At 38.7% G+C, this 17,654-nt stretch overlaps 3 protein-coding genes across 3 annotated transcripts; all 3 read right to left on the bottom strand.

Moving 5' to 3' along the window:
* Positions 1-1,853: 1,853 nt before the first annotated feature.
* Positions 1,854-3,953, bottom strand: LOC113753738 (calcium uniporter protein 2, mitochondrial-like). Its single transcript, XM_027297973.1, has 2 exons — positions 3,325-3,953; positions 1,854-2,579 (listed from the first exon to the last, which is right to left on the bottom strand). The coding sequence occupies exons 1-2, from the start codon at positions 3,892-3,894 to the stop codon at positions 2,067-2,069; spliced, it is 1,083 nt and encodes a 360-aa protein (XP_027153774.1). The 5' UTR covers positions 3,895-3,953; the 3' UTR covers positions 1,854-2,066.
* Positions 3,954-9,237: 5,284 nt separating this feature from the next.
* LOC113753873 (pentatricopeptide repeat-containing protein At2g01390) lies at positions 9,238-11,992 on the bottom strand. Its single transcript, XM_027298139.1, has 2 exons — positions 10,910-11,992; positions 9,238-10,305 (listed from the first exon to the last, which is right to left on the bottom strand). The coding sequence occupies exons 1-2, from the start codon at positions 11,679-11,681 to the stop codon at positions 9,302-9,304; spliced, it is 1,776 nt and encodes a 591-aa protein (XP_027153940.1). The 5' UTR covers positions 11,682-11,992; the 3' UTR covers positions 9,238-9,301.
* Positions 11,993-15,510: 3,518 nt separating this feature from the next.
* LOC113753005 (UPF0496 protein 1-like) lies at positions 15,511-17,169 on the bottom strand. The gene has a single exon (XM_027297079.1). The coding sequence runs from the start codon at positions 16,955-16,957 to the stop codon at positions 15,722-15,724; it is 1,236 nt and encodes a 411-aa protein (XP_027152880.1). The 5' UTR covers positions 16,958-17,169; the 3' UTR covers positions 15,511-15,721.
* Positions 17,170-17,654: the final 485 nt, after the last annotated feature.

Here is a 17,654-nt window from a genome sequence, read left to right as displayed (position 1 = left end):
TGTATATAATTCTACGTTCATAATCGCTTTTGAGGATTGTTCGGGGATTAGGTTTATTTGCGAAATTCTTGTGACTTCATAAGAAGATGAAAGAAAAAAACATTACAGGGGGCTTCTGGAGTTGGTGGGGGTTCTTTAACACTTAGCAGCAGCCGCCCTACAGGCTGTTCCTGTGGGGTTTCTATCCCACATCGCTCTTGGGGGTTGGGGGGGTTTGGTAGATAAGTCCCCTGGACGTCCTCACAAGGTGCCGGCTTTTGAGGATTGTTCGGGGATTAGGTTTATTTGTGAAATTCTTGTGGCTTCGTGAGAAGATGAAAGAAAAAGAATGGGAACTTGAAGGCTTTTTCTTTTCCTTTCTTCATTTCTTTTTCTTTTTGTGTGAACAGATCATGTAGCATACCATTTAGTATATAATAGGGTCATGCGGTCAGCCGCCCAAGTTTGAGCATGCTGACTTTTTCTTGGGTAAATGTTGGAAATTCCTTCGAAGTCCAGGACGTGTGTCCCTGGATCCGCCTGTACCAGTAGCACTTTCCCCTGGCAGTCCAAACCTCTTTGGTATTTAGACACATTTAAAATACACAGTTGGAAGCTCAAAGGAAAACCCCCCAAGCAGCTGCTCATTCGATCCCATGCATTAATATCCATGATGCTACCAGGCGCTTTCTTTTCATTCATTTATTTAGCCCACACGAGCATTTGAATTCCTTCTTAAACAACAACATCGAACTAAGCCATTGTCTTCTGAAGACTTTACCTCCTCAATTGTTAATCAACTCTAACATTGCACGACGAAAATGTCAAAAAGGCATAATTGATAGCCCGAATGATTAATTGCACTAAATTCCCTTAAGATATAGATTAGTCTTTTCTACACTGACAGTGTATACACTTTTAGCATTGGATGAATGACAACTATGCAAAATTTCAATTTGAAATTCAACTTTTGCACACATGTCATGAATCTAACGATGATAGTGTATACACTGTCAGTCAGTGTATATAAGATTTACTCTTAAGATATAGTACATTTTACACTTTATCTTCTAATATCATTTTTTTCTTAATTTATCTATTTGTTTCTTAAACCGTTAATCAACTCCAATATTTTGTTCTACTCAAGATACATAATGTTTAAAAAATCTCTTTTCACTAACATAATAATAGAAATTATTATAGATATCTCTTTTCACTTTTGAAATTCCACGCTTTTCTTGCTCGACAACAAAAGGTTTAAATTTGTGCTTGCTTAACTTGAGCCCCGAATTCAAATGAGAAGTCTTCAGGTGGGGTATAGGTGGAGTCCCACTTAATATTTTTCAAAGAAAAAGATTCTGCAAGAGTTAATTATTTTACTTCCATGCTCCAAGGATTTAAGACTGATCCAAACAAGGCCTAAAACTACCGACAGATGTATTTCGGGCGGGGGCACTATAATATGACCTAGTATGTGCAGGCCATTTGTAACAAAATATCTGTACAAGTTGTACGTCTATCATTTTCCCTTTCTTTTTTACATCCCGAATTATCTTTTCTTATGGCCACAAATTGTTAACCTGTTTGATGCCATTTGTAAATTTGCCTCGACTTGATGAAACACCAGATTCAATCGAGATGATGATGTGCAACACTATTAATACAAGGCCATCGGGGCGACCTTTGTCCTTTATCAGCGTCGGATTCTAATTGATTGATTTTTTTGGTTTTAGTTGATTGATGCCACTAATTTGCAATGGCTACTATAAAGGCAAGCAGTGGATTAGGGCAACTACAAATTAATTATTCGGGACACGGAAACTAGAAATCAATTCGCAGCTGCTGTCTCGATTAATTCTGCTTGCCAACAAGGAAACAACAAAAACTTTTTTCTGTTGATTGGATATTAAAGAATTTGTTTTCTTAGCCTACACCTCTTCTTCGCTCGCTCTTACAATGGCCGTTACAGAAAATATAACTAGGTGATGGTAAACAAGAAAGGCAATAGAAAGAAAGGTTGCAACCTATACAGTAGTCCTAGCCCCCAAAAAAATAGTAGTTTTTTTTTTTACATTTTTGCTTCATGCCTATGTTGGAACTCTCATCTTCTCGGCGTCGTTATTGGTCCATGAAGTCAATGAGATGGGATTCGGCGGGGCTGCCGGCTGCGATGACCGAGGACAGAAACCTTTTCGGAGCTCATTATACTTTTCTAGGTCAAAATTGTTAAGCTTCATTAATCGCTTCTGCTTGGAACTAAATCGGCTCTGAAAGAAACCTTCGAAGGAAGGCTCTTTGGATGTCCTTAGGAAGAAGGCATACCCAGCCATGCAGTAAATGGATGTGACGTAGAAGCAAATAGGCTCCATTACGTCCCAGGAAAGTTCCCAGAACGTCAATCTCATGAAGGCAGCTGTTTGGAGGACCATGTAGGCGAGCCCAAGCCAGAGCTCCCTACGGACCATCAGGTCTGCCTTTTGGTCAATGGCTGCCTTCTGCTCCTCCATTGCTTCCAGCTCCTCCTTCAATCTTGGATCGGTCGGGTGGGGTACTGGTACTGATACAGATGCAGGCATTAGGCCCTGGATGGCTTTCACAACCTGTAACCAAAAAATTGTACAAAAAACATTTGTGTAAAAAGATGCCTCCACCTCATCCATTTCTAGATGAAGCATGGAATTATTAAATCATCATCTATTTCTTCCCAGATTGCTCCCAAGGTCCCAGGGGGAAAATATAAAAAAGAGGTCAATTATTTATTTAGTCCAGCCAGAAAACCCCTGCCCCCAAGAATACTGGCACTCTTCCTTGTCTATAATTCTCTCCTTGTCCGAACCTCACCCAATACTGAAATACGTGAAATATTTCCCCAAGATCAAATTCGCAAGAGTACTATTAAATACTATGTTTCTCTGATTTTTTTTTTTTTTTAATAAGGGGTTTGAGGTGAGGGGAGGAATTGAAGAGAGTATTTTCTCTTCGGGAATTATAAGAAAGAGTTCCACAGGGAACCGTAGTGATCCATTGTTCCCAAACAAATGTGTCACCATCTGGTTTTAGAGACCCGAGCGTAACATTGTTTCACTTTCCTGTCCAAGAAAACATGGAGAAAAACCCCCACATGATGAAAAAAACACTTATCAGATTTCGGTAGTCCTCAACAAGAAAAAAATTGAATCAAACAGTAGAAAAACAACAGAAATTGCTTAATCTGTTTGCCACACCACTGGACGGCCATGTTTCGTCAAATGCGTAAAACCTTTTACTAACCACAAATATCAAATATGCATAAACATTGTTGGAATTACATCGGACAGTAACAAAGTACTAGGAAGGGAAACCAACCTGTTGAGGTCTGAGAAACACGACATTTCCTAGCACGATAACCGTGCCGGATTCATCGAGCATCTTTGCGAACTGTTTGGCCTGTTCACTACCCCAACACCCGTCCCCGCAGATCTCCAGAAATTCCTCCTGCGAGATGCAGTTCTTCTCAATCTGCGTCAGCCTCGCCTTCACCGTTTCCAGCTGCGACAGTCTTAGCAGCTTCCTCGCGTCCTCCACCGTTATCTTCCCCTGCTCCTCCTCCTCCTGCTGCTGCGGCTGCGGCGGCCTCAGTCCGTCGAGCCTTATTCTATCTCTGGCGATGTCCATTCCCCTCAACTTCTCTATCAACCCCTCCCCGGTCGGCAGCGACCGGAGCCCCGGCGAGATCCCCATCGGTAGGCGGTGGAAGAACCTCCGGAAAGTCCCGTCATCTCCAGGATCCGGAGCGATTTTGTCGGGGCTCCGTGGGGCCAAGGCCTTATTAAGCGCCGCCGTCGTTGATGAAGTAATCCGGCAACTCGCTAGAGATGGATTGGTTATTCTGTAAATACTGAATAGACGCTGAGCCAGGGTTTTCTTTAACGCCATTGATAAATAACGGTTATAATAATACAGTAAGGATCTTATTGCGCGAAAGTACGGAGAGGACTGCTATGGTTTGCTTCAACAATGGAGAACCGAGTTGGCTCGAAATTCCTATTTATAGGTCGCTCTGGTGGGGACGACGGATCCACTAAAGCAATGAACTTTTAACCATGAGAATAATAAAATTATCGCGAGAAATTGGGTTGGTCGCAATGGAATGGAATATGCTGACGAATTTGGGATATGTTCTTCAGAGAAAGTAAAATACACGCGCAATTAATTTAATTGAAAGAGAGAAATAATTGGGGAGCGACTCGTGAGAAGGAGGGGGATTATACAGCATTTACGTTGGGAAGAAATTACAGCCTGAGTCACGGGGTTCGTATATCTTCTGAGGCACAGGTAATATGCTAGGAATCACCGCACACGTGGCTGGTAAATGGTTACGGGTCCGGCGCCGTCCGATTATAACGAAAATTAATCAAGGAGTGGCCCGCTCCTGATGTGGACTACGGTCAGCAGAGCTGACTGGTCAACACTTTTGGCCATGTATAACTCGCGTGGCAGGAATAGAGGGCTGAAGGAGGGCGTTGGTCAACCTAACACATGTATGGGAGATGCAGAGGATAAAGTCCCTGAGAGAAAGCTCCGTGTGACGTGGCTGGATGGATGGCCTATACGAAAAATAAAAGGAAAGAGGAGAGCTGCAGGGCGTTTCAAGAGTTTCAGATGACGTTGTCGAGTGGTACTTAGTAGATGTTGCGTTGGATGGTAGATTATTTTAGATAATTTTTTTTTGTAAAGAATGATGTAGTATTTTTTTTAAGGATTAATATTATATATATTGTCAGTGCATGTACTATCATCATTAGATATACGACATATGTATAAAATTTGAATTTAAAATTTAAAATTTATTTATGTATGTCATCCATCTAACTGTGATAATATATACGCTGATAATACATATAAAATTTATTTTTTTTAATGCGATATATGTAAAATAAAAAATAGACAATTAGAGAATGTGTTGATGGTGTAAATAAATAAAAAATAATAAATAATCCAACATTAAAAAAAAAAGGTGATTGAGTAGGGTTAACGCAATCGCGTCGCCACATATCTAAAGACGTGGAGTTAATTGTTGAATCGTGAATGGAGATTGTCCCGTGTCGCCGCATATTATTATCCCCTGGTGTGGTGGAGCTTCTTTTCTCGTATTGGATCTGGATTGGAATTTGTCTATGGGTTTGTTGAGACATGAGAGAGAGAAGAAGTTAGTAAAAAACTTGCCGCGTGCGTAGAAATGTGCTGTGAGTTGATGATCATCTGTTAGCAGCCTGGCATTCATACGCAGACCAACGCATTTTAAGCCGGACGTTAAACCTCAATTAGACCAGTTGTCTAATCCTAACCAATGCTAAATTCTTTATTAGTATTGAATGCGAATGGGGTTTGAAGAGACGTATTATAACATTACGCTGCTTTGTGAGTTTATAACAAACAAAAGAAAGAAACAAAAAAAAAAAAAGAAGACAAGTACCATATTCACTAAATTGGCTTATTGGTCAGAGATTATTTGCTTACATTATCAACACATTTTCTGAATCATTTTTTTTTATCTAACATACATCATATCCAAAAAATGTTATAGTAATTTTTCATAAAATTATCCCAAATAATCTAATATCCAGACATTTACATTTTTTCCCTAAGTTTAGGATGGGTTCGACCTTGAAGTTCTTCCCTAGAATGTTCGTCAAAGTTCGAACCCTGGAAACATCATTTCCACCAAGGAGTAGTAATAGGCTGGTACACCACAGGACAACAATAGAAGGCTCCCTGTTTCCTCCCACCATCCCCTTCTTCGAGATCACTCCTTATAATAAAACAGGATTTCAAAAGAAAGAAAAGACTTGAGTTGTTAAAATAGGAAAAAATGTAAAAGTTGAGTTTTAAAAACTTGAAAGAGTTGTTTGTCACAAGCAGGATAGTGATAATACTTTTGGGACTATTTTTAGTGATAACGTAAAAGATGCCCGCTCCCTTGATTTTAAAATTTTCATATTTGTTTGGCAATGTCCGATTTATTGTGAGTGGACAAAATCCTATATGTCCTTGATTTTTGAAATTCCATATTTGTTTCTATTGCTTACAAATATCTTGCTTTTCAATCTTTTTTTTTTGCAGGTGTACTCTTTTTCAAATTAACATTTGTTAGTGAAACCCTACACATAATATTTTATTATTTTAACATATATAACTGTCATAATATCCAACATTAAAAGCCACCAAACAACTCTATTCATCATCATTCTTTTGTTTGCTTTCTAATTTGCTTAATAAATGTAATTATGAGATAGAGTTATCTTCTTCCTTTTCAATTTGGAATACATTTTGAATTCCTATGGGTTTGCAAGTTTAGAGTTCTATTTTTCTTTTTTCTACAAATTTTTAATGTGTGTAGCGACTAGAGCATACTATATTGGATAAAATTGTTGGCGAGTAGAATTCTATGTTAACCAATCTAGTCATAATAAAATGTTGTCATTTCTTATCAAACAACAAGCAAAAAAATAAAAATAAAAATATATATAAGTAGAATTTCAAGCGAGTCATAAATGAGTAATTAGGTATATCATAATCCTTTATTAAATGGGTATAAACGAGTTGACTCAATCGTCCGCATTGCCCAATTATGACCCCTCAAAATCCATCAAAGTCATCCATTTTAACATCTCTATTGCAGACACATGGAACTACTATGTGTGGCTCTTTCTTGTTCATCGCCTCTAATTTACTAGGAATTTGATATTCAATTGACATTCTCAGTAAATCACCTAGTATTCCGCCTAAGATAAGAAAAGAAAGAAAAAAAAAAAAGAGTAAAGACTGCAAATGCTATGCATTCAATCAATTGAGGCATAGGGTTCTGCATTAATAACTTGCATGATCAGAATTTGGATAATTTAAACGTATTTTAGGCAAGAGTGAAACTCGAAGAATCGAGTTCCTAGGCCAGAAAATGTAAATGAGAAGAATTTCAGCCTTTCTCTTTGTTGAGGAGTAATAATTTAAGAGGATTGGATGCTTTTCTTTGATCCGTCAAAATCAAAGTTGTGCAACTTTTGCGAATCGGCCAAGTTGTTCAAATCATGGAAATACTAGTCTATTTGAAATGGCCGCCTTCCAAAGAGAGGAGAAAAATCGACAAAACACTTCTGTTGACTTCATCCCACAAGATAATCGCAAGTGCATTCATCATTCAGTTTCTTTTCCTGTACTTTGTGAATTTATGCTGACTGAGATGATTTTGTCCATACTTCATAGCGTAAGAATGCGCCCTTGCAGTTGTCAGCTTAGAGGTGACAACACGCGCAACCAACTTACTTCTTGAATGTATGTTTGGCGCGAACGACATTACCCCTTTTATTTAGTCTTTTCAACAATTAAAACTCCATTAAAGAAAAAATGCTGCAATTAAATCACCCCTTTCATCTCTTGAAAATGACATCTGGGTCCGGTCAATCAAAGGAAAGCGGGGATTTTCTGATCAGAATCTACTATGGGTCAACAGCTAAAGGCGTAAATCAGCATAAACCCGACCAAAAAAAAAAAAAAAAGTTAAACCCGACAAAAGAAAAAGGGAAAGAAGAAGCACCGGTAGGTTATGAATGTATACAAGAAAGATACGTGAGAGACGGTGGATAACAAAATATGATGAGCATCACAGAAAGAGAATTTGAGCGATTATCAGGCGAAAAAAGAAGCAAAGAAAATTTGAGTGATCGGGATGAGATTGAATGACAGTAGTCAATTCTTTTTCCCATCTACTAGATTATCAGTGGATGGTTGACAGCAGTACATGAGATGCCGCACTTGAGCAGTCTGCAGCGTTTATAGTTCGGTAGATTATGATCAGGGAGCTTGAAAGGCGTCGCGTGGCCACCACCTGAAAAATCTTGCCATTTTCGAGCAGAGCTGTTAAAACCGTGGTCTTTGCCATTTTCGAAGATTAATTCTTCCAGAAGATCTCAGCATCACACAAACTATAGTCAAGTGAAGTAGGAAAATATGGATCATGAGCAAGTTTTTTATACAACGGATAAGCCGAATTCAGCATATGCCCTTTCTTTTTCAAGATAAATATATAAAGCCCACATCGTGAGGTTGCTGATCTGCTCGTAACCAACAGCATCTGAGATCATGGAACAAGTGAATCGAATTTGCAATCTCTAAAGAACCTTAGCCTACTAGTGTCCATACAACAGCAATCTAGCGAGTTACAAGGTTATCTATCAACCGGACGGCAAAAGTTCCTAGAAGGGAATGAATTCTTCGAAATAATAACTGAATTCTAAAATATCTCCAAACAAGAGGCTCTACATAATTATGCCTAAAGCAGTCATTTCTCTTGTCAGTCACACTGATTATTCCATAAAAAAGAATACCATTCTGCTTTGACGGAAGCAATTCACAATATCAAAATTTAATACTGCTATAGCCACGACCTTGCAAGCAATCATGTCAGACCAGACGAGCACGAGTACGCAGAAGGCGTTCCTATTCTTGTCTTGGCATCTGCTCAACATCAATCAATGCATTCTGAATCCTACTAATCCAAGAATTTAACAAAGAACACCACAGCAAATGCAGAGATGAGCTGCTATAATGGAGGACATCCAGAAAATGACCTTATGGTTTCGAATGTGCTCTTTTGTTAGGTTGAAGGAGAATACTGATAGCCTGTGCTACAGCTTGAGCAAAATTGCTCTTTTGAACTTTTGTGACATGGAGCGGAACTACTCCACCCCATAGTGCTAAACGCACTCTTGTAAAGATAGGAGCCCTTGCTCCAAAACTGTATAGTTTTGTGATGATATAAAATTCCTACCGTTTCGGGAAAAAAAAAATGCAGAGATGAGCACTTGGACATAAGAAGAACACCTCAGATACGAACCAGGTTTTAATCCCACGCTACCATACCCATAACTTGGAGTTGGAGAAGCATCACATGATTAAGCAGTTAGCACTTACGTAGTATTGAACAAGTCATCATACACCTTTCCAACCAAAAATGGATGTATGAGCAACCCATTCTATCAGCAATAATTGTTTGTGCTGCCAGCTATTTGGCAGTAATTCTTTGATTTGTTCGACCTGTTATGATGCGTTTGCAAGAGTCACGATCCATGAATTACTTTATCAGAGTAAAAACAAATCATCCAGAAACTATATGCATCGCAAGCACAATGACTTGATCAATCTGTATTCAAAACTAGTGCCAATCTATTACGATTGGCAATTGCAACATGAATCACACGAAAAATGCTCGACGGCTGGAAATAGATAAACTCAATGCTCCATTAAAGTCGTAACATTCAGACCATCTATTTGGTTTTCCTCCATGTCAAACTAGAAAATCACCAGCAAATAGAAGGTTACATATCATTTCCTCACTTGAAACGTCTTGGGGACAGCTTCTGCCCTGCAGGATTTTCTTCTCCTTCCTATAAGTGTCCAACTTGTGAACTTGGCCACTTTTTTCAAGGCCAGTTATGAGCACACGGTATGTCCCCAGTGCAACATTAATTTGCAGCCTTTTCATGGTTTCAAAGGCTTTCAGCCCCTTGTCAACATCACCAGCGGAGAAGTAGGCAGCAATTAGTGCAGTATATGTAGTAGTACTTCTTTGTTCATCAGGCAATAAACCAAATACTTTTACAGCACAACCAAGCTCTCTGGCACAGCCAAGACGATATATAACCAGAGCACTTAGGTGAGTACCAAGGGATACTCCTGTTCTAGCCATTACATAAACAACATCCACAACATTTGCAAGGGAATTTGTTCTAATAAGTAAACCTAATAAAACTAGATATGCAGTTCTTTCAACTTCTATGTCTAGTTCTACACTGTATTCTAATGCTGTCAAAGCTCCAACCTGTCTGCAATGAGAGCAATTTACTTCTATAATCAAGGAAATTACTCCAGAGTCCAATTTGATACTCTTGCCTCTCAAGTCAGCTAGCAAGCAGTCAATAGCTACAAGATTTTGCTTGCTTGATAAGTGCAAAACAAGTGCTCTATCCAGAGAAGATATATTGTCCCCAGTGAAACCTACAAATTTATTGTTCTCTACATTTTCAATGTTTTCCACAGATAAATGGTTATTAACTTGTTTAAGGAGCATATCATTCTCTCCAGCAGCCATCAAAGTTTCAAGAGCTTCACGATAAACACCAATACGAAGGACAAGAGCCTTTTCTCTCATGTACTGGAGGATTTGCTGCATTGTCTCTATGTTTTTTGCACTGCAACATTTTCGAACCAAAATATTGCAAGTAGCTTTGTCAGGTGGTACCCCTGCTTTCTGCATGTTGCTAAAGATCTCCATAACTTCTTTGAATCTCCCTGAAGTCAATTAAGAAAACTTTACAGCATGAATATAAAGTCCATCCACAGCCCAGTACAGTTAGCAAATCTACAGCATTATTGTGCAGTCAATTGTAGCTAAGATGAAGGGAAATGAGCATTATGTGTTTTGATGTTCAGTGAAATAAATGAAAACTAAGAATAAGTAGCTTTATTTAAAGAAAACGGAAATATAGTAGGAAAGATAAAAACGAAATTAAATTCATGGCAAAGGGCCATATAGGCTAACCATTCCTAAGAAAAGGAACGGGTTAATATTCAGCTCACTGCACAAGGTTCCCAGCATGTCACTCTAACAATGGCTAGTTATTAAGTACGGTCATTCTAATGGAAATTAAACTACAATCTCTAAAGCTAAGCCCCAAAGAAAAGCTAAGGCAAAACTGTAAAAAAAAGTAAAATGCAGTTCCCAGACTTAAATGTAATGTAACAGTACAGGAACCCATATGTAAAATTCACCAATCTGAGCACGACAATAAGGAATAAAACAGAATTAAAAACGAAGAAATAAGAAAAGTGGTACAAAAACACAAATACAGCAAAAGCAAAAAGTTTGAAAGACGTTCAGAAGTTTAACTCCCACCAGCATTGGCAAGATGTTCCATCAGAACCGTATATGTGTGACAGTTGGGCTTACAACCAGCTTGAAGCATCTCCTTGTATACCTCGACGCCTTCCTTAGCTCTGTTGTGATCAAACAAGATCTTCATATATGCAGTGTAGGACACCACTGTTGGATGACATCCTTTTGCTCTCATCTCCAGCCACAAGTTAATTGCCCCATCCACGTCCCCATCATTAGACAGCCAATGTAAAAGAGAGGTATAAGTAACCACATCAATCTTTATTCCCTTTTCCTGCATTTGCTGAAATACATACTTCATTGATGACATCCTCCCGGCTTCCCCGAAAATGTCCAGCATAGTCGTATAAGTAAAACGATCGTGCTTAAACCCTTTTAGCCCGGCGGCCCAATTGAAAAACAACCAAGTCTTCTCCATTGGTGGATGGGTCTTGAGAGCTTGATTAACAGTGAAAGAATCCCACTTTATAGCAAGCCCCTCTAGCTGGTCTTTAGCCGAATCCCATGTTGAATACCGCAATATATTGGATATTTTGGTGATGGTGTCCCTCATATATGTTTTAGGCTCTGCATCTCGTTTATTAATTAATCTGGAAGATTTCTTCGTCTTTGGGGAGTTTTGTCGAACAGGTTCCGGGTGTTCGTGTTTTGGAGAGGAATACATACAATCGGTGGTAATCTTGCAATACCCACCATTAGGCCTATCAAGGCGTACAACGACGAAGCACTGGAACTTTCTAAGAAATCTACTGCTGCCATGTGAAGTAAACATAGATCAAATTTTTCATTGGAAAATATGACACAGCTAGGCAGCAGCTGCAGGATCAACTACTCTGTGTGTTGCTACGTAAAATCTTTTCCACCAAGAAGAAAGTTCATTGGAAAATAAAGATTAAGCAATGGCGGTGCCAAATTTTAGCTTTCTTCTTCTTTTTTCTCCTTTTTGGTTTTCTTCGGATTTCTCACATATTATGGACTGCTGTCCATGTTCACATTTATCTCAACTGAAGCTGCTTCAATTCTTTATTTGACCCCTCGACTAATTAAATGTAGTGGACCTGTACAATCATTAAGCCTGTGCAAGCCCACACTCCTCCAAGTCCGGAGCTAACGAAGGCACAAGTATACGAGGGTGAAATACAGAAAAGTCTCGTGTATTAAGCTAACCTACGGAAGAGATTTATATACTTTTAAATCATATATTTTGGAACCTCCTGGTTTGAATTAATATAAACAATGATAAAAATCGTCAAAAGTAACGAAAGCAAATAAAATGACACAATTATTTTAATATATATATATATAAGTAAAAAAACCTTCTAACAACCACTTTAGTTACCCAAATTTGTATAAAAAAAAAAAAAAAAACCTTTGTAATTAAGCCAAGTAGCTAAAAAAGCCTCCTATAGTTACCAATTGCTATCACTAGTCTTCGCTTTCAGCGACCATCCTCCTTTCCATCATTATCTCGTTAGTCGTTCCCTCTCTTTCTTTCTCACTTTTCCCCATCTCTTCCTCAACGGCGAAGTCAAGACCTTAGAGTTAAATGGGTCAATTTTCAATATCACATCAAATATAATTTTAGTAAATTTACAATCAAAAAACACTTATATTAAGCTTTTTTTTTTCTATTATTTCAATTATTCTTTGACATCTAAATTATGTTATAATATAGTGGTAGTTTAGTAACGTCAAAAGAGATTTTTTTTTTAAATTTATGTCAATAATTAACCTTAATTAGATCTAACACTTTTACGAAGCATAAGAATTAAGAATTCTTAATTTATTAAGGGAGGCCAATGTAAATAAGAAAGACATGTTAAAAATTTTTAAATGGACAATATATATGAGAAAGAGAATTTCAAAAATATTGAGAAGTAAAGTTGATAAGCATAAAAATTTCAAATATTTTAGGAGGGATCACTTTTTCAAATTAGTTCAAATTACAAAATACCGATACGTAGTTTTAAAATTATAGGAATTTTTTTTGTATGTTCGCTTAATCACGGGGGCTTTTCTTACATTTTACCTTTAAAGGATATAATAAATATATCAACTAAAATTTTACTTGTTTCCAGTACAAATGCTCGCAAGAGAGGAGCGTGTATCTCAAACTCATACATTCAGACGTTTTTCATTACATTTTCAAATTAGTTTAAGTTACGAGATACCTAAAGGAGGTATTTTTGTAAGTTTGTTTAACCACATGGGCCTTTTGTGCATTTTACCCAATTTATAATTATCTTCAAGAATGACAGTCTGATGTCACAATTTTGTTTGCTAAATGTACGAGCGGGCTATAATTTGCTTATTTAGCTCGATTGACGAACCTAATCTGTTTTGCTTTGGTGATGCTCTTACTTTGCAAGTCACGGTCGCATCAGTCATGTCTTGCAATTGAATTTGTTGTAAGCATCCCCTTAATGTTAAATTTGGAAAAATTATAGTAAACAACATTATCATATACTCCCTCCATACTAAATTATTCGTTGCATTTTTTACTTCTAACTTATTAATAGTGGCGTGATTGTAGTGTTAATAAATTTATTTTCAAGATTGCCCTCTAAAATTCAAAATTCAAATTTTAATTTAGTATAAAATATAGATAATATAGGGATAATTTTTGATAAATACAAATATTTTGACATATCTCAAAATAAAAAGCATACCAATTTCAATGGAGAGAAAAAGTATTACACCACTGTATATAGCGTCACGGTCCATTATCAACATTTATGACACTCTCCCCGCTCATTCCAGCTCAACATTTATGACACGTTGCATTTTAAGACAAACAATTATGGCCTTTGTAGCAATTGAATATTGGACGCTATCTTTCATGCTTACATTCAAGTAAACCCAATTTTCAAAGACTTAATTGATCCATATTTTGCCACACCACTTGGTGATCATCAGGTCTACCTATGCTCACAACAACTACTTGGTGCTGACGTTTGTGGGGGTGGCTAGCCAGGAGACATTAGTCTCTCCCTGCTAACCAAAAAAGGGGAAGAAAAATAAAGAACCGGATGCTGCGTTAATTTGAAAAGTTTCAAGAGATGAGCAAATGATCCGAGATATGAAGAAACAAACCGGAGTTGCAGTTCCAAAGACAAGATGCCGGTTGTGATTTAGCTCAACCAGCCAGCAGTTAATTACCTGCACTGACGCCGGAGACTTCTTATTTGATTGTCCTTACAAGACATACGGATTTTAGACAAGAACCTTTTTCACATCTTTGACCAAAATGGCATCGACACCACCACAATAGGTAAAACTTAAAAAGTCGCATCCTTCAATTTTGTTTGCAATGGAATTGTAGTAGCATTCTCAGAGTGGGAAAAAATCGTGCTCACTTCTTTCTTTACATGCTTCATCAACTTAGAAATCTGATGCTCACAAAACCCATATCCAGAGATCTCAATCCTGGAACTTCACTATCTTTTTTTTTTTTGTCGACGGAGTGGGGTGTCCGGGTCAAGTCCGTAAAGGCGGCCCGACTAATCCCCACTTCGGCCCGGCCCAGCACCCCAACCGGACCTAGCACGTTAAATGCACGGCGAACTGATGTTGTGGAACTTCACTATCTGAGCCACCAACAAAATATTCATTTTTCATGCTCTCACATGCCTCGAGAGAGTGAGCATTTTCAATTGGAGCCTCGATGTTTATATGGATGGCTGTGATAAATTTGTTCCTTAACGCTAAACTACCATATAAGGTACACTCAAATGTGGTAATTGGTGATGGTCTACCATACCAGGAGGAGGAAAACACATGTATTTCTTTCTCAGTCACACAGAGTCAAATGGATCTAAACTCCTTTAGTTGTCAAACGGAGTCAAATAGATCTAAACTGCACAATCTTTTTTTGTTTCTTTTTTCCCAAATAAAAGCTACAACGTTCAGGCTCACCATAATGCATTTGGTGTCAACTGAACCAGGAAAAATGGAAATATGGGCTTACTGCTCATATCTTTTGCTTTTCAAAACAGTGGAGAACTTCTTTCCAAAATACAAAACTAAGACCCTGTTTGATAATCCGATTCAACACTTAAACTTAATGGATTCATATCTTAATGTATTCAAACAGTTTAATAACCAAAATTGAGCATCTGAATTAATTAAATGGCACTGAATTTCCTAGATAAAACTTGCTCCCAAAATTAAGTGATAAACTATTCACTTATCACTGAATGTGATATGCACTCAAATGTATTATATTTAATTTAATACTTAACAATTCAATAACTTAATAGAACTTAATAGATTCAGACTTCAGATTTCATACTTCAGTTTTATCAACCGCGCCCTAAGTGGGAGCTCCTTAGAAATTAGCAAAGCAGACAACCAAACCTTTCTGAGAAACAAGCCTGTATAAGACATCCTTTATCCTGAGACTATATGGTCACCAAAATGTCACACACACACACACGCACATGCGCGCGCGCGCGCACACAGAGAGTTAGCTTCTCGTTTAGGTAACACCAGTAAACACTCATTCAGACACAATGCTCCGCTAATATTTTCTAGAAACAAATGCTCCGCTACAATATCAGGCAGAACTAAAACTTAAACCAGCGGAAACATACAAAAGCAAAAAGCTACTAACGTCCATAAGCTCTGATAAGAAATAGAACATGTTTGAAAAAAAATGTAAACTGCTAGGTATCCTCAACTGTGGAAGATTAATGATTTTTTATCATTATTGATACTGGGTTCGAAAAAAAAATTATAGACCCAATGTGCATATCAGCAAAATACTTTACAGAGTTCACGAGTTGAATGGAACTGACAGTCAACATAACACAGTCATGACAAAAACGGCATACCGTTGCTCTGATCTGAGCCACTGGGATAATTGATAATCCTCCTCAAAATCACTGCCCTCGCTCTCCTAATATCCCTGCTACACTTGTCAGCATGATCATTCAAATCCTGAATGGTTTTCATAAACCCATTCACCTTCTTCTTTATCTCAGTCACGGCGATCACCACAGCCTCATCTTCCCTCATGGCAAAATCAGCTGTCTGCAGCAATGCCTCAATCTCAATCTGCAGCTTATCCACAAGCACCCTAATGCTATCCAAGTCCTTAATCACTACGTAATTCCCAATCTGCATCGAGCAAATAACCTCCCTCTGCCCTTTCAAATCCCTCTCGCACTTACTCCAAATAGAATTCAACCATTTACCCATCGACCCCAATGGCACCGCTGCTGCCGCAGCCAATGCCGTCACCACCGGCGGAGCCGTGACGGCCGCAGCCACGACGGAGCAAATCAAAACAGACACAAAAGCTGCTATGAAAATAACATTAGACACCTTCCTCCAACCCTTCATTGACTTCAATTTCTTGTCAAGCTTCCTCTTTTTAGCTTGCAGTTTCTCTAACATCAAAACTTGCTGCTTATAAACATCTTGAAACAAGGAAAAGAACTCCTGAGTAAAAGGGTCGCCGGTGGCCTTAAAATTGGACAACTCCTGTAAGGTTTTCGGATAAGGATTGACGGATTCTTCTTGGGAATGGGCTTGGGCATTTTCATGTTCCTCCTCGAATTTCTGCAAGGCGAGGAGAACAATGGATTGGGTATGGAGGGCACGCTTGAGGCAAGCTTCGAGGGCAGTACAAAAGTCCAAACTTTGAAGGCTATTCTCGAAGTAATCGTTGACCAGATCGTATAAGTCTTGGTCTTTCCAGATATCTTTCTTGCATTGGAGGATGACGTTGACTACTTCTTGATTCATTTCCAGCAAGCATTCGGTGACTTCCCGGAGGGAGTCGAGGGAGAGGGCCCTGAAGTCGAGGCCTACCGCTATGGAGTTGATGGCTCGGCTGGTGCGTTCCTGGAGAGTGGCGTCTAAAGACCGGAGCTGTGGATCGGCTTGGCAGGCGGCTTCGTAGGAGCTCAGATCAGCTTCGGAGGCGACATCCTCAGCTTTTTCCCCATTACTACTACTATGGTTGCTGTGACTGGAGTTGCTGCCCTGTCGATGCGGTGGGGTGAGCGTGCTCTGTCCCTTGGTTTTGCTAAATTGACTACCCATTTGAAAAACTGGAGAAATCCCAACTCCGAATCAGCTGTTTTTGTGTGTGTGGGTGTGTCTGTGTGTGTCTGTGGAGGTGTTTCACTGCTGTTTTTGGGTGGGTTATCTAGGGAAGCTGACTACTGACTGCGGAGAAAGAGCGAAAGAGGGGGACTTTGGGCAGGCCCTCCAAAGAGGAGGGGGGAAGGAAAGGAGGGTCGAAACTGGGGAGCTGTGGTTTTTGACTCTATGATGACATGGTGGGGTCTAGTCCGCTGACAAGGAGATACAGGGACAGAAAAATGGACAGGAAAAATTGGCGAGAAGCTCAAAGCCGCAAGCTGACTGGTTGTTTATTCGGATAGTTTTTCTTTCTTTTTTTTTTTTTCTCCGTGACAAAACTTTCTGAATCTTCACGTACAAGGAATTGGTGAAGCAGTTTCAAAGAGTTCTATCTTGGTTCCGTTCCATATAATGAAGAGATTTATTGAGAGGCTTCTTTTTTTTTTTTTTTTTTTAAAGTTGTTTGATGCGCTTTCCTCGTCGTTGCGGAATAAGTTGGGACTTGGGAGTGATACTTCATCAATCATCATCATTGTGATGGACTGCAGGATTGGTGAAGTGTTATATATACGGATTCCTAGTTTGACTCAAGAAACTGACTCGACGCTCTAGTATCTTTCTTCAGCTAACGCAAAATTAGGTCCATTGCCAGAAA

The sequence above is a fragment of the Coffea eugenioides genome, chromosome 11 (genome assembly GCF_003713205.1).
Source record: "Coffea eugenioides isolate CCC68of chromosome 11, Ceug_1.0, whole genome shotgun sequence".
Taxonomy (NCBI): domain Eukaryota; kingdom Viridiplantae; phylum Streptophyta; class Magnoliopsida; order Gentianales; family Rubiaceae; genus Coffea; species Coffea eugenioides.
Note: the sequence above shows the minus strand (reverse complement) of the source record. Positions and strands in the feature narration are given on the sequence as shown.

Bases quoted from the DNA above. Each gene is read 5' to 3' on its own strand.
- LOC113753738 (XM_027297973.1), bottom strand. From the start codon at position 3,894: ATGGCGTTAAAGAAAACCCTGGCTCAGCGTCTATTCAGTATTTACAGA. The intron at 2,580-3,324 runs GTTGGTTTCCCT...TTTTGGTTACAG, and splicing joins TGTTTCTCAGACCTCAACAG to GTTGTGAAAGCCATCCAGGG.
- LOC113753005 (XM_027297079.1), bottom strand. From the start codon at position 16,957: ATGGGTAGTCAATTTAGCAAAACCAAGGGACAGAGCACGCTCACCCCA.
- LOC113753873 (XM_027298139.1), bottom strand. From the start codon at position 11,681: ATGTTTACTTCACATGGCAGCAGTAGATTTCTTAGAAAGTTCCAGTGC. The intron at 10,306-10,909 runs GTGGGAGTTAAA...AATTGACTTCAG, and splicing joins GGAACATCTTGCCAATGCTG to GGAGATTCAAAGAAGTTATG.